Source organism: Melospiza georgiana, chromosome 1 (genome assembly GCF_028018845.1).
Source record: "Melospiza georgiana isolate bMelGeo1 chromosome 1, bMelGeo1.pri, whole genome shotgun sequence".
Classification (NCBI taxonomy): Eukaryota; Metazoa; Chordata; class Aves; order Passeriformes; family Passerellidae; genus Melospiza; species Melospiza georgiana.
This window is the reverse complement of record NC_080430.1, coordinates 10,442,460-10,458,572: the sequence shown is the minus strand read 5'-3', so window position 1 is coordinate 10,458,572 and position 16,113 is coordinate 10,442,460. Positions and strand designations below refer to the sequence as shown.

At 37.4% G+C, this 16,113-nt stretch overlaps 1 protein-coding gene across 2 annotated transcripts in view; it reads left to right on the top strand.

Moving 5' to 3' along the window:
• VIPR2 (vasoactive intestinal peptide receptor 2) overlaps window positions 1–16,113 on the top strand; it is a 51,332-nt gene that overhangs the window by 19,860 nt on the left and 15,359 nt on the right. For both annotated transcript variants that reach the window (XM_058031717.1, XM_058031708.1), the window contains exons 5-8: window positions 8,371–8,468; window positions 11,964–12,105; window positions 14,959–15,109; window positions 15,880–15,940. In XM_058031717.1, the coding sequence (XP_057887700.1) occupies window positions 8,371–8,468; window positions 11,964–12,105; window positions 14,959–15,109; window positions 15,880–15,940 (452 nt within the window). The remainder of the gene's footprint in view (window positions 1–8,370; window positions 8,469–11,963; window positions 12,106–14,958; window positions 15,110–15,879; window positions 15,941–16,113) is intronic.

Genomic DNA, 16,113 nt, shown 5'->3' with positions numbered 1-16,113 from the left:
ACGCAAGTATCATGCAGTAGTGAGATTTCAGGAGGCATTTGAGGTTCTGCACCAGCTACTTCTTTTCACTGAAGATGTCTTCTTGAATTGAGATCTTGGTGCTCAATGATAGCCCCTCAAACCAAAGCCTTTACTCATCATAAATCAGTATAGTTTGTTGGGTTTCTTTTGATTCCAATATTTCAACTATGAGAGCTAAAAATAAAGTCCTAATATTTGGATACTGAGTGTTCTGGGCATAAAAATGTCACAAAACAACGTGCTCTACAGTATGGGGTATGAAGTATATGAGAGTGTCCTCAAGGTTACATTAAATAATATTTTAGGGAAGGTGGCAAAATATTTTTCCCAGAGTTAGTCCTAAGTGTTCTTTTTGTTTTGAAGGTACAGTGTTAGAGGAGTAGAAACTGTCCTTGGTGTAAGTTTGGTGCTTGCATCTTCATTGCTGAATGAATTTCTATTATAGCTCCAACTAAGTATTTATTCCTTTGGGGGTTTTTTCTGTCTTTTAAGACACTGACTTTTATCTTTAACCTAAAGGGGGTTTATTTCTGTACATATTCTACATATTGTATACATATATGCACACACAGAGGCACATCTCTCTCTGCAGATATGCACTTATTTTGGGCAGCTTTGAATATTCTAGAGAAAATTTAAGTTATATAGATCTGTGAGGAAATACTGAATAATTTGTTAACAGGTACCAAATTGCAATGCTTTAAAATGCACTGAAATGAGGAAGCTTATTACAAAATAGCATAAACATGTCACCTCTTATTTCCTCATTGAAAGATCTTGCATGCTTCCACAGTTTGCATTGATTTTATGTTCAAATTAAAATGTTCCATTTTTATTTCATGTTAATGACATATTAGCAGGTTCTATAAAAATAAATTATTTGCTTAACATTATTAAAATAACTGTAAGTGCCTGACACAAAACCCTTGGCTTATTCTAGGTTAAATCTTAGTGCTCTTTACTGCTCTTATTTATTATTTTGGGGGATCAGTTTGATCAATAGGACTGTCCTGATTTCAGCTGGGATAATTTTCTTCCTAATAGCTGGTACAGGGCTGTTTTGATTTTAGTGTGAAAATAATGTTGATTATTTGGTATAATTTGATCATACTGATGTTTTGCTGTTTCTAAGTAGTGCTTAGCCTAAGTCAAGGACTTCTCAGCTTCCCATGCTCTGCCAGCAAGCAGGTGCACAGGGAGCTGGGAGGGAGCACGGCCAGGACAGCTGACCCCAGCTGGACAGAGGGACATTCCCCGCCACAGAATGCCATGTCCAGTATACAAACCAGGAGGAGCTGGCTGGGAGCTGTCAGCTGCTGCTCAGGGATGGGCTGGGCATCAGTCAGGGGCTGCTGAGCAATGGAGTTGGGCATCACGCTTCTTATCCCAACCCAGGTTTTCCCTTCTTCCCAGCTGTGCTCCCCACCCCATGGCAGGAGGAGGAGGGAGAGAGTGGCTGTGTGATGTTTTCTTGCCACTGGGGTTAAAGTACAAAAATGATAATTTCTGAACAAAGTATTTCTATGTTGTTATGTCATCAAAGTGTAGATCTAAACCTTTATTATATGCTTCCAGACCTTTTTCTGCAAGTAAACTAGTTGCTGCTAACCTTGGAGATCAAGTTTTAGGTTCATCTTAGGTACTTAGATAAGAATCTTTTTTTTCTATTTTATATTTCTGTGGAGCTCGTGGCAGTACAACATGCAAACAGCAAAAAAAGCAAGCTTGAGCTGACCATGCTAGAAACACACATCAAGGTGTGTTAACCCAACTCAAGCCTCACTGCAGTCTTTCCTTGACATACTTTGACATCTGCTACCTAGACTGAACAAGCTGGAGACATGTCCTTGCTGTTGTCAAAAGGTATTAAACTCTGTCAGCATTATTAATATATAGCAAGATGTCTGGTGAATGTACAGCACTGAAATGTGTCCACTTTATTTAAAATAATGACTGAATCAGTTAATACAGCTTTGTCTGATCTTAGGCCAGGCTTTATTAGATCACACAAAAGCCCCGGTTTCAGGCTGTGTGATTTGAATATGTAGTGTCAGAGGAAGAGAAAAACATGGAGAGAAGGATCCTCAGGGCTTTTAAGTGTGGTGATACTGTTGCAGCTTGTGCCTTTAGTAGAAGCATCATCTGCTGTGGTGGACTGACAGTGAAGGGTGCCATGGCCTTCCTGAGGAAGAATCCTAAGAAGGGCTTAGGGGCACAGGCACGTCCTTCTCTCAGCCCTGGGAGTGATGCTCTGCTGAGGCTTCTTCTGGACTCTGCAGAGAAAGAGACCGGAGCCTTGTCTGGCCTTGCACAGGGTAACGGCCTTTACTGAGAGCAGAGCCCTCCGTGAAAGGTGCCAGGACCAAAAACTGAAAGGGGCCATGGCAAAACAGGGGTTTATATAGGAAAAGGGAGGGCGGGACAAAACTGGGGAGCCAATAGGGTATGGGTGCAGGGGCGGAGCAATGGGGAAGGGCCAATGGGGTGGGAGAAATCAACATATGAGCGCTAAGGCCTCTGGGGGTGGATGAGCTTTCTGCTCAACCTAAGCTGAAAGATTGTGGCTCAGGGTTGGCTCTCCAGGGGTGGGCTGGAACCCTCTCCCTGGCTGGTTCTGTGGGCCCCACAATCATCCATGGAGGAGGCATCCCCCATTTGCCCGATTCCAGGAGTGCTCTCATCCCCCTGGATGAGCAGCAGAAACACCTCCCCACACCAGGGGGCTGAGGCAGTGCAGGCAGTGACACAAGCAGGCCTTGGCTGTAGCTGCCTTTAGAAAACAGATGCGTTGACGGGGTCTTTGGTGTCGAGATGACCTCGAGGTGTTAGAAAGTCTTTTTTCTTAGCTTCAAGATCGAAGAAGAAAAGATTTCTTAGCTCTCGTTCTCAAAGTTGTTTATTTTCTGTTATCTATAACATTCTTTCTCTGACTTGAGATTTGTCTAACAAGTCAGTTTACGGCACACTGACTGCTTCTGGGGTGGTGTTATCTTTTTATACTAAAAACTTTGTGTACATTATTTACAATAATTTTCTAATAGCCATCATCTATGTTAGACAATTTGTCTTTACTTTGGACTAACCTAAAAGTGCTACTATCACAGCAGAAGATGGAAACTAAAAAAAAAAGAAAACAAAAGACTGTACATGCCTTGATTCTTCTATTTCGCCTCCTAAACACCCATTCTAAAAACTTCAAAATTCTACATTTTCACCTGGTGATAAATTCACTAACATTTTACTCAAACCTTTGTGGCTTGTAACTCTTTGCACAAAGTTAGTAATTGTTTCCATAGGTTAAAATTGAAAGCACAAGTGGTTTTGACTCCTTGCCAGGGTCTCTGAGCCCCTTGCCAGAGTCTCGAGTCTTTCAGGACAGCTAGAAGAATTTCTTGTTCCAACAATGCATTTATGATGTCTGTGGAGTGGGTCATTGCTCTGGAATAATGCATTGTTTGCAGTGAGTCTAAATTGAGCCCTTGCCTCTCACCAAAATTTGACACAAGGCAGACATCTACCGGTGTGTTTCCTTGTGCCTGTAAGTCATGTTAAATTTATTTATGTTATGCTGCTTTTTTCATTAATATTTTTCCATGAGGTTTGATTAAGAGATGAGTATTCCTTAAAGTAAGTGCAAAAATCTTTCATTGACTTCAAGTGAGGACTAGGACTGAATATTAGCAGATATTCTCTCTTGTAGAGCACAGAGGGAATTTGCTTTAATTGCAGAATGTTAATAAACTGCTAAATTCCAGTCCATGAGTGTTCACATTCACAGATACATCTGCTGATACACATTTACATAGGAAAATGTGGAAGTTTGTGCATTTTTAAAGTCATCATCTCTCCCATGATGGTTAGGGAACTTTGAATAAGATGACTTTCTGACTGGCATAATTAAAATTAATGAAGCTACTATTATGAAGAGATGCTTATGACACTGCTGATCTCATCTTTTTTCTGGATGGTGTTTAGGCTCAAAGCGAATTGAAGGAAAAATGTCAGAAAGTATCATTAATTACTGGTATGAAGATTATTAAATACCATGAGGAATATCAATGTTATTACATGTATTTTACTAAATTTTATTCTTCTTACATACATAATTTTAAAATGTGTAGAAGTGTCCTATAAGAAAAAGTTAAAATTTCCACAATATGTAATTGATCTCTTTATCTCAATTTATCTTTATTCCTGTATAACTACAAGATTTTAAAAATGGCTACTGCCTTGTTGAAGTTAGTTTTGCAGAAGGAAAGAACTAGGGTTCCTTACTCCACTTCTATTTGCATTTGCTCAATTCAGAGTTTCTAAGGCACTGAACTCATTTGCTAGGTCCAATTCTTATTTTATATTGTAAAGTTTAAGATTTTCTGATATGTTCTTTGAGTATGAATATTCAAATATTATGAAATATTCAAATGGTGACACATGAATCATGAAAATTTAGGATCACAAATTTTAATACAGTTGTAAGTATTTATATCTGTAAAGAGGAAGCTCCTAGGTGCAGTATTATGGGATTATATTCACCCACAGAATAAACAAAAAGAAGAGTCCATGGGGATGATAATGGTCCTATATTCCTTAGCAATGATAAATTATATTTATGAATGAAATAAATAAAAATGTTGAGGGCTTTTCTTTTACATTAAGGGTGATTTCTGGTCAACAGCAAAACTCCTTTGGCCAAAGAATCAAGCCCTTAACTTTCTCCAGTGTTTTCTCCTTCAGCACTGAGGAATCTTCTCACCCCTAGAGGTCCTTCCAAACCAAGGCTGAGGTTGGGAGATCTGCCTGGTGACAGCTTTGCCTAGGAAGTGTCTCTGCTCTTCTGTGTTATTTTGTAAATAAACAGAAGAATTCTGTCTCCTGAACTTAGTAAAAATAACATGAAACTGAATTTAAAGGAAGCATTAGCTGAAACAGGTGTCTTTTCTAAGAAAACAAAACACAAGTGTGCCTAAAAATAGACTTTTCAAAAAATTTAAGACAAATTAGGCAAACTTGTACTAATCCAATTTCATTTTATGTGTCAGTGTTTATGCCCTTTTAAAACCTATTAACATTAAGTAGCCACAAAAAAAAGAGGAAACATTTTAGGATTAGCTCTTTAGAAAGCATTTACACTTCCTGTAACCATTTCCATTATTTTTTTCTGAAAATCATAAGCCACTGATTTTTTTCTGTGCCTAACCACCTAATGACTTTGGTTTTGTGGTTGTAATTTTGATGTTTTCCTCAGAAGTTTAAAAATAAATAGTTGGATTCCAGTTTTGCAGTCAGCGTTGCTTAAATAATCATGTGAATGTTTTGCAGAGGCCAGCTGTTATTACAATGTTCTGATTTTGTTAGACCTGCAGAAAAGTTCATGTCATTTCAATTTCATAATGGGATTTCAGTTTCATGTCTAAGACTTGAATCAGTTTTTCCTTTGAAAAGAGCTATAAAATCTGAAGGGGTTATAATATTTCTTCTGTGTTAAAATATGTTGAAAATATAATTTCTCAAATTCTCTTTTGGTCAATCCATGCCTTTGTTGCAGTCATTTTATTCCTGACAATCTTGCACATTTATATTTTAAGTTTAGAGGTTGAAGCTAAATGTTACTTGAGGCATGGGTAATTATGGTTCACACAGAGCAGTAAGAAATAAAAAGATATCCCATTTTTTATAAAAGTCACTGGTTTTTGTGCTATCAGATTTGGCATTGCTTTGCCTGTTTATTTTCCACCAATAAAATACAAAGAGTTTGTTTCTAAAGGGTGCTAGCTAAAATACAGATGGGTGACAAATATTTAATAGCTGTGACTAAGTCAATATTAGTCTCATGAATTTCCTGGTTTTCGATTGCCATAGCATAGAATTAAATGTGGAATTTAATTCTTTGTCTTTATGGAGTTTTTGTTTTTAACTGACATATAATTTGAGAACATCATTCACTAATTTTACTTTTTTAGTGAAGTCACTAGGAGTTATAGATGTCTTACAGGCAGATCAAGACACATATTTTATGTTCATACAGGAAATGTAAGAAGCAGTATGATTGCATCATCCTTGGTGCTGAGTCTGATAAAGTGCTTCATGCTAATTAAGTGATTAGATGCATTCTAAGATGCATTCTAATAATCTAAATTTTTTGGAAAATCAAAACACATAAATTTGAATAATTTTTTGATGCAATGGATTAAAAATGGGTAAGTGTTGACTTACCTTTGCAACTATTTGAGAAGCAGGGTTAATTTTTGATCGTAGAAAAATGTGTAACATCTAAGATTTCTCTCCATTATAAACCTAAACCCCTAAAATGTCTGAGAAAAAAGAAAGGTGTTTTTTTCTACCATTTCAAGTGTAAAATAAGGATAATAATTATCATATGATAAAATAATTTCAACTGTGTAATTACTTCTTATTTTCTCATGCCTAGCTACAGTAAAATGACCATTGTCATTATTAAGGTAATGTCCAAGCAGTCTTGGCTGATTAATTTCAATCCCGACATATTTCCCTGCAGTTATTTCCCATTCATCTGTTTGGCCAAGGAATGGCCAGCAGAGAGACTCAGTCCTGCTGATGCTGACAGCTGTTTGCTGGGCTGAAAACACACGGGGCTCTTGTTTTGATTTTAGCCAGACTATTTGTTGTCGGGGTCATGCGTGTGTACAGAATGCCAGAAACATTACATGAAATATTGTGGTTTTTTCTGGCAGAAGACAAAATCTTCTGCTCTCCCTAGCAGGGCGAAGTGACAGAGTCACTTCATGGGCAGCAGCCTGACAGTTTCTGTCAAGCTCAGAGGACATGGCCAGAGGATAAATTCAAGGCACTGTTACAGCACTGGGGCTGGACAACTGATGCTTTGTTAGTAACTTCATGCAGGGTTTCCACCTTTTTTCCTTCTTTTATGAATTCTGAAAGCAATTTCGATTTCCAGTTCCAAGTATCTCAGTCAGTGGAGCTTTCCTGAAATCAAATCTAGACAGAATTTTCAAAATGGTGTGCAATTATGAAAAATTTAAACCAGTGCAGCTTTCTTGTTGGGCATGTCTCAATCATCCTAATGCAGTTTGAACAGCTACTTTCTTTATACCAAAATACAAGAGACTCTCTTATTGTACAATCTAATGGTTGAAATATGTAACAACATAGCAGTTGCTATGAATGCACTTAAGATCCATGGCAGTTGTTTCCCATAGTTTTCCACTTTCACCATATCTACAACGGAGAAGTTGCAAGAGTTTTTATTCATTTCACATTTCATTTTGCCTTTTCCATATCTGCATAACGTTTACAAAGGGATTGTTCAGATAATTTCATCATGAATTGGGATTACTAAAATAACCTCCTTACTTGGCCTTTTGAGTGCTATAAAAATAAATATACTAAAGTAATTTGAGATTCCTTTGACTATGTCAATTTACTTACAAGTGTTGCTTCCTTGCTACTTTTTACCAGCCTCATTGTGGAAGGCAAATGGTGACCATGTGCGCTAAATATTGAAATTCTGTCTCTTATATGTAGCATGTTCTATATTGCTTTTAAAATCTTTAATTTCATAATGTAATTTTAAAAACTTCACTGTTTTAATATTTTATTTCACTTGAGTGGAAACTAATGTCAGTCTAATGACTTTGCTGTAGGCATAAATGGAGAAGGAGTTTAATTCTGAAAATATTTAGCCCTATTTTTCTTGATGTTGTTATTCAGAATAGGACTTCCTGTAGTGTGTAGCTGGTGAGTTTACAGATGTATGCAGTTAATCAGCAGACTGTGCATTTCAGCCTGCTTTTCCTCTGTTGAAAAACTTCCTTTCCAAGTTTTAGCAAGTAACTTAACTAAAGAAAGGGTTTGTGTCACCATTTAATAAAGTATTCGAAAATTTAGAATGAGAAATTAATGAGACTTTCACATGTCTTTAAAATTAAATTTGTGTAGAACTGCATTACAAAGTACTCTAGAGCAGAAGGAATGAGGAAAATTTTCTCTTTTAGAGATAATCCACTCTTTCAAACTGACTTGCTTTTACCAGTTTGATTGTGTTCATGGAAATTGATGAGTCTGATACTTTATTTGACCTCATTGACATGGTATAATCAACTGGAATGGTACCAGACTGTGTGTCTATGTTCTGAGTTTCTGAGGCTGAATTTTCTACTGAAGTCGATTGTCTTGAGATATTGCCTTGCAAAATGTGTTGGGGTAGAGATATAACATTCTCATCATGTACTGTGGAGCAAAGAATTAAAATCATGCTATAGCTTTCAGAGTTATTTAATGGACAATTACATATTTTCACAGACAATTTGATGTATCAGTAAGTAGTTTCTGCATATATATTTTTCTGTACAGGTCAACTTCTATGTGAGGGTGAAAGCAATTTATACCCTTGGACACAGTGTATCTCTGATTGCTCTTACAACAGGAAGTATAATTCTTTGTCTTTTCAGGTATGTGTTTTTCATGAGTAAATATTAACAATGATAAGACATCTTTAACTGTTGTCTGATTGCTCAATTATTTAGAAAATGCATTGAGTTTACACTTTCTGCAGTTAAACAGCTGACAGTAATGTAATGCTGACCAGATTTTTACTAGCAATGATCACATTAACAATTTTCAAAGCATTTTGCAAATTTACAGGCATTACAACCCACGTAAGAAAGAACAATAATTTAGGAGTGATTACATAAAGCATTTTCTATTTGGTTATCAAAATCAACACCTTGAATTGCTCTTGAGAATTAGTTGTATACTGATCTCACCACTGGACAGGAGTGTGGCATTCACATTCTCCAACAAAATCCCTTTGCCCAGGATTTTTCTCCTGGAAAGCTAAGAAACCTCAGAGAAAAGGAAAACAATTCTTATCTCATTTGCTTCTCCTCTGTTTTGCTCTTGTGGAATGTGTTTGGAGATTGTTTACCCACAGGTGATTGTTTCATTGGATTCTGGTGTGAGTTATTTTTACTCTCTGGCCAGTTGGGGCCAAGCTGTGTCGAGACTCTGGAAAGAGTCACAAGTTTTCATTATTATCTTTTTAGCATTTAGTAAGTATTCTTTCTGTATTCTTTAGTATAGTATAGTATTTTTAATCTAATATAGTATTATAAAATAATAAATTAGCCTTCTGAGAACATGGAGTCAGATTCATCATTCCTGCCTTCGTCGAGGCATTTCCCAGCATATACAGTACAGAAGTGCAGCCACATTTTGCAGAGCTTCTGAGTGGTTTCCAGGGGTACTGCAATCAAAGGCAATCAGTAATTTGTCCAACTGTAAATCACAGAACCACCAAATCACCAAGGTTGAAACAGACCTTCAAGATCATCTGCTCCTGCCTTCAATCCAGCACTGCCATAATCACCCCTAAACTATATCCCCAAGTGCTGCATCCGAACACCTTTTGAACAATTCCAAAAACAGTTCACTCCACTGCCTCCCTGGGCAGCTCATTCCAATGTTTGAGCGCTCTTTCAGTGAAATATTTTTGCCTAATACCTAATCTGAACCTCCCCTGATGCAACTAAAGGCCATTTCCTCTCATCCTTTCGCTTGAATCATGGCAGAAGGCACCAGCCCCCACCTGGCTGCATCCTCCTTTCAGGTGGTTGTAGAGAGCAATGAGGGCTCCCCTGAGCCTCCTCTTCTCCAGACAAAACAACCCCAGTTCCCTCAGCTGCTCTGCACGAGACATGTTTGCTAGACCGTCACCAGCTCCATTGCCCTTGTCTGGACACCCTCTAGCACCCCAAAAATGTCCTTTTTGAAATGAGGGGCCCATAACTGAACATGATGCTCAAGGTACAAATCTCACCAGTTCCAAGCACAGTAGTAAAGGTGTGGATAGTTGTGCTGAGTCTGTAATGTTTTTGTTAGGCAGTGTTAGGAAAATCAACTGCCTGCTGATTTTGCCTGATTTCTGTGACTTTTCTCAGACTGAAGCCAATCTTCAACTAGTAAAATAACTTTTAAATCTTCAGCTAGTAAAATAACTTTTTACTGGTCTTATCAGTATCACAGTTTTTCTCAGTCCCTCCACCTTCATGCCTTTATGTATCACTTCCACCTTCCTAACAGAATAGCCTTTACATTCTCCATTATGAACTTCACACAGCTTTTCTGCTCCACTTAGGACCAAGAAAGGCAAGAAAGTGCATCTCACAGTTTTGGTAGAAAGGAAGTACAAATAATACATAATAACAGCATGTTGTTTTTAGAGCCTCATTCCTCTCATGAAATATTCCTGTGATGAGTTCTCTAAGCCTTTCAGTCTGCCTTCAAATTTTCTGAAAATCTAAATCTTCAGAGTCCAATCAGAGCAGATACATAACCCATAATTATGTTTGGAATACTTTTAAAAAATAATTGAGCCAGTCATGGTTATCCAGGCAGATCCCAATGCAGATTACTGCAGTTTCAAAACTGCTAAAAGCTGAAACCACATTTAATACAGAGAATTAGAGACATCTGAATGTCACCCATCACCAGAAGTCAGGAGTAACAAATCAAGCATTTAAGAGGTGTACTCAAAACCTTCAACTTCAATTTAGATATCCAACTAGAGTTATTTTTTCCCAGTCTTCCAGTTGAGTCAGGGAAAACCAGACTTTTTTTCATGAGGCAACATATGTTCTTCTAAACCCCCTTCAAGAAGAATATTTCTCTGTTATTTGCAGGGAGTATTGGGGCCTCCCAACACAGAGAGTTGAATTAAGAATTAATTTCTGGTTTGACAGCCTTGTATATATCCAACATTTATTTTTTGAGCTACTGAATGGGATGAATAACTAATCATCTACATGAGTTATTCAAGAAAAATAGTTTCCTCCTATTGGCAGTTTGCATGTATCTCTGAATTCCACAGGAACACGTGATGCAGTCCAACATAATAGTGGTATTTCAGCAAAGGATGTGCATGGCCTCAGAAATCACTGCATTTTTTGACAACTCCTCAAAATTCAGCCTGGTATTATGTCCTTTGCTAAATTCAGGGCTAGCATGGCAGATCTGTTCTTTATTTCCTTGCACTCATTCTAATTATCCTTGCTTCAGTATTTTCAGAGTGGATTATTATTATTATATTTGATAAAAATCACAACTGGAAGAACACCTGTAAGTTGCCACTGCACACTGCCATTACACCTATTGCATTTTCATGATTTCACTGCTCATGCTTGCTGAAATGCCTTGGCTTTTTGTCTATTTCCAGGCGCAGCTCAAGGTGCTGGTTGTGACCACAAATACCTCTTAGCAGTTTGGTTTCTAGAGATTTTCTACAAAAAGAATATTTTAATCAGGAAAATCTTGAAGGGACTGTATTTTAAGGGAAAAGCCCTCAATTTATAGCTTGCTTCCCCTGAGTACTCATCCACTTACATGGAATCTTTTATCTGTCATTTGTTTGTAAAGCTTTCACATGGCTGCCAGACAAAAGAAGTTTTACATTCATTGGATAGAAAGGATGGGTGATCAAATGTTCTGAATGCATTTTTAATTGCTCCTGCATACACCATCATCATAGGATCAAAAGTCACTATGTAGCAAAATACAGGAGTTAATAAAAGAATGAAACGAGAAAATAATAGGTGAGAGCACGTCTGAAATATATCCAGGATAATCAAAGTTGTATTTGCAAGAAAAACACTGGAATGAGTGCACACACAGAAGGATAGCCTGTGTTTATTGTCAGCTTATTATGGCAGTTTATTAAGTTATGTTAAAATGTGAGAGAAATACCACTGGGATCTTTTAATCTGTGATACTGAACAGAAACAAGAGATGAAAAAAAACAGCATGGCAGCACTGACAAAATGACAGAAAAGGAAAGGGTATGCTCTTACTCAAGGTTCATATTGCTAAGAAATGTCCACAGAGTAATAGAAGTCTGTTCAACAGTTTCTGCTTCATAAACTAAAATGCTTCTTTTTAAATCTCTTTTTTAGAAAACTTCATTGTACTCGGAACTACATCCATCTGAACCTGTTCCTCTCTTTCATTCTAAGAGCAATCTCTGTTTTAGTCAAGGATGATATTCTCTATTCCAGCTCCAACACAGCTCACTGTCCAGAGGATCAAACCTCATGGGTAATAAATCTCATTTGCTACCTGGTGTAACATTGTTTTGTCACTGAATTTTCCTCCCTGATCCTTTTAAATATTTAGGAGGACCAAGATTTCAGTGCAGACAATTCTGAAGAGAATATAATGACTAGGAAAATGGGGTGTTAGATGTATCCAGATAAAGAAGGTTGTAGCACAAGAAGGAAACCTTAACATTGTTTGTGTGTCCATGAAGGACAACTTGTCATCAGCCAAGACAATTTTTAACCAGATACAGCTCAGAATAAACATGGCCACTGTATTAATCAGCTGAGAGGGTTGAAGACAAACAGGAGTGCCATCAGCTGGGAGTGATAAAAAGCAGATGCTGTGGAAGTGTTCCAGCAGCTTTATCAGGGGTCCAGGAGTTTGACAGGTATCAGTGGAGGGAGGGAATAACTCAGGAAATTAAATATTTGCAGGAGCTGTCTTCATTAACTCCTCGGTACTTCTGGGCTATGACAGAAGTGTTATCATCTGCATTCTTGGCAAGCTAATATGTTTACTGCGTTTTCATGTGCAGGGCTTAAAAAAATCTCAAGTCTTGCTGTTAAAAAACTGACCTCTATATGGTAGGCCCCATTTGCTGCTTTGTTGTTTCAGTCAAAAATCCCTTCTAATTTTAATAAACTACAGTTTAAGCTTGTGAGAAAAAAAATGGAATAAGATATTTTTGTCTTGATGAAGCCATATTGTCCCAAAACATGAAGTTCTTAGCAGTGAATACCAAGCTGTATATAGGAATTCATAATCTAGAGTGTTTCTAATGGAGAAAAACAGGAACTGAGTTAGTAGACCCCAATTAGGCAAATTAGATAGCAGACAGATTGCCAGGGATGATCAGAAGTTCTTAGGTCCTCGAAAGACTGTTCAGTGGACTCTCAAAATACTACTTGGTTTCAGCAATTTAATTTATTCTCCAGTTATTCTTGGCTACAAAGCCTTATACTTTCCTATTGAAATAAGTCAGATTCCTGTTTAAATGTGTCAGATTTTGTGGGCTGCTGGCTAATTCCTGTTGCATTGTGTGTGGGATAATCTGGCACCAGCCTGACTAGGCTGGTCTGTCTATCAAGCACTGGCTTGGTGCTGCCTCTCACACATAACAGCACGTGGGGTTTGCCCCTTCTGCCACGTGTGTGTGGTGTTCCACAGTTGTGCTGCACTCACAGAGATCTAAAACACACAGTCCATAAGGTCTGTAAGTAGGTCCTGGCTCTGGATTACATAGAGAATTAATTTTGGCTAACTTTACTGATAGATACCTTCACTGTTCAGCATGGGCAAACACAGCTGATACAGGATTACCTGCAGGGGGAAGGGAAAATACTTTGATGCAGGGTTCGGGTATGTAAATTAAGAATGTAAAACAAGGGAATATTGGATTTATAAAGGATTACAAAATTTTCACTGCTGATCTGATTTTAAGGAGTCCTAAGCATAAAACCAAATTTCAACTTGCATGAAAATTTCAACTTTTCACACATTTTGAAATGCTTAATTTTATCCATATTACATTTTCTGGCCCATTGCTGATCTGCAGTGGATATCCCAAAGACCAGAGGTAAAATCAGTCTTACCAAAGTTAGCTTGCTTTCAAACTTTGGTTGTTGGCAGATAAAATCAGGTGAAATGAATTCAAGCCTTTGGACTCTTCCTTAGTTTTCTGCGTTACCATGTGCACAGGCATGGATGTTACTTGGGATGCACTGAGGTATCTGGGACGTCCTGGGGGGGTGATGGATACAAAGAAATCTCCCTGAGGAGGTCTGTGCCCTTCCGGCTTAGCAGCTGGTGATTGCATCTCACTTCTTAATAAACATTTATGCTTAGAGAGAGGAATTGATCACTGAAAATGAGTAAGTTACCTGCTTAGGTATCTGGTGCACATGGAATTTTAACAGAAAAATGCAGGTATGAAGGGGATTTAAAATGGAGAAGTGAGTAAAGCTAGTGGAAACTAGAGATTTTATTTGGTCCAGTTTGTGTAGTCTGTTACATTCACCATATCATCACATTTCTTGGCACATTCTCAGTCCATATGAACATTTTCATATTCAATTCTCACATCCCAGATTCCCATTGGGAAGTACCAAAGCAGCAGCAGCCAGCACTGTGGAACATCAGCAGCACAGACATCTGAAAATTAATTCTGAAGAGCAGCACACAGACTATAAGTAACAATTTTTGATATATGTCTGTGTGTTTTGTTAACTAAGAAATTCTAAAACATTTTCTAAAGGGAAAATATTATTTTTAAAAAATCCAGCCAACTTTTTGTTCCAAGTATAGGGACTTAATAAAATAAATTTATATTTTTCACTCAGTTTCACATTTAGCTTTGAAAACAATCATGAAGTAGTTTCTTTGTTAATTTTTATTTTGTTAGGATGCCATGTGAGGTTTTAATACATTTATTAGGCTCCTAGTAGATGATAATTTAATTTTATAGCTATTCACTAACCAACTGTTGGAAATGTGCATTTGTTGATAACCACCATATTTTTCTATATTTATCCTATGAAATTTTCAAGCTTTCTGAGTGAATTAGCAATGAGAGACAACTAAATAATTTCTAATAATTAACTTTCTTTTAATGTATACAGTAACATTTGCAATGTTGCAATTTGCTTGACTGAAGATAAAAATTTATACTGGATCTGGTTTATTGATACTAGAAAGACAGCTAAGATTTTTGTCTGTAGTAACAAAAATAATATTATATATATATATATATATATATATATATATATATATATATATATATATATATATATATATAAAATAGTATAATATATCTTTCCTGTGACAAATTTGATCCTTCTTCTCATATTTCAGGTGGGCTGCAAGGCAATTCTGGTGTTTTTTCAGTATGGTGTTATGGCAAACTTTTACTGGCTCTTGGTAGAAGGACTTTACCTCCACATCCTCCTTGTGCTAATATTCTCCCCCAACAGACACTTCACCATCTACCTGCTGATAGGATGGGGTAAGAACTTGCCCATCTCCCAGTAATGTTCTTTTTTCTCTGTGTGTGTGTGTGTGTGTTGGTCAGCTTTCACCTGTGCCATCTGCACCACACCCAGGGGTTGCTCTGATGCAAGGGCTGCCACTGCAAAACATATAATTCAGGTGTCCTGATTTGTGAGGAAAATTAAAGCTTAGCTGTGCAGCCATGAGCTATACTATGCAATTTGCCTTTTTGAAAAGCCCAATAATACTGTCCATCTGGTTTTAAATATATAGATTCCTTTCATTTACAGAAAGTGCCATGATGTTTATATGGAACATTTTAATACTTCCAGTAATAGGTGGTCATAAAACATTTGGGTGTTGCTGGGAAATGGGAATAAACCAGTGTGTGGACAAGGTTCCTTATGAAATGATTTATACTTTTATTTTATATTGCAGTCCTTGGAGGTGCATTGGGAATGCATAACTTGTATCTATTTCCCTGTAAGTCACTCTGACACCTTGCAAGAAACCTGAGAAAGGCTTTTTTTTTAATGTATTAGTAACTATGGCTGCATTTCTATGAGAAACAAACTCACTTCCCTGCAGTCTTTGTTTGTAATACATTACTGATGTATACATGTAATCATGTAGCTCATCAGATGGACTTCTCCTTCCATTCACTGAGCTGTTTGCTATATGTTGTGTATTTGGGGAATAACTGCTTAGTAGCGGGCTGAACTTTTTTTTTCCCTGTGGACTTGCATTTTTTGTGATCATTCCCTAAACATCTTTGGCATTTTTCAGGAATTCCTACGATATTCATTATTACATGGACAGTGACACGGATCATTCTAGAGGACACTGGGTGAGTGTGCGTGAGAGAGAAAGTTTAAATCCCCCCGTGCCTGTGCAATCCTTGCCTTGGGTGTGGTGCTGCTCACACAAAGGTGGTTTGCTGTTATGGAATGGACAAACACAGAACTGAAATTTCAGTGATGGCAATAAAAGGGCAGGTGTGCGGGAGCTCTTCAGCTGTGC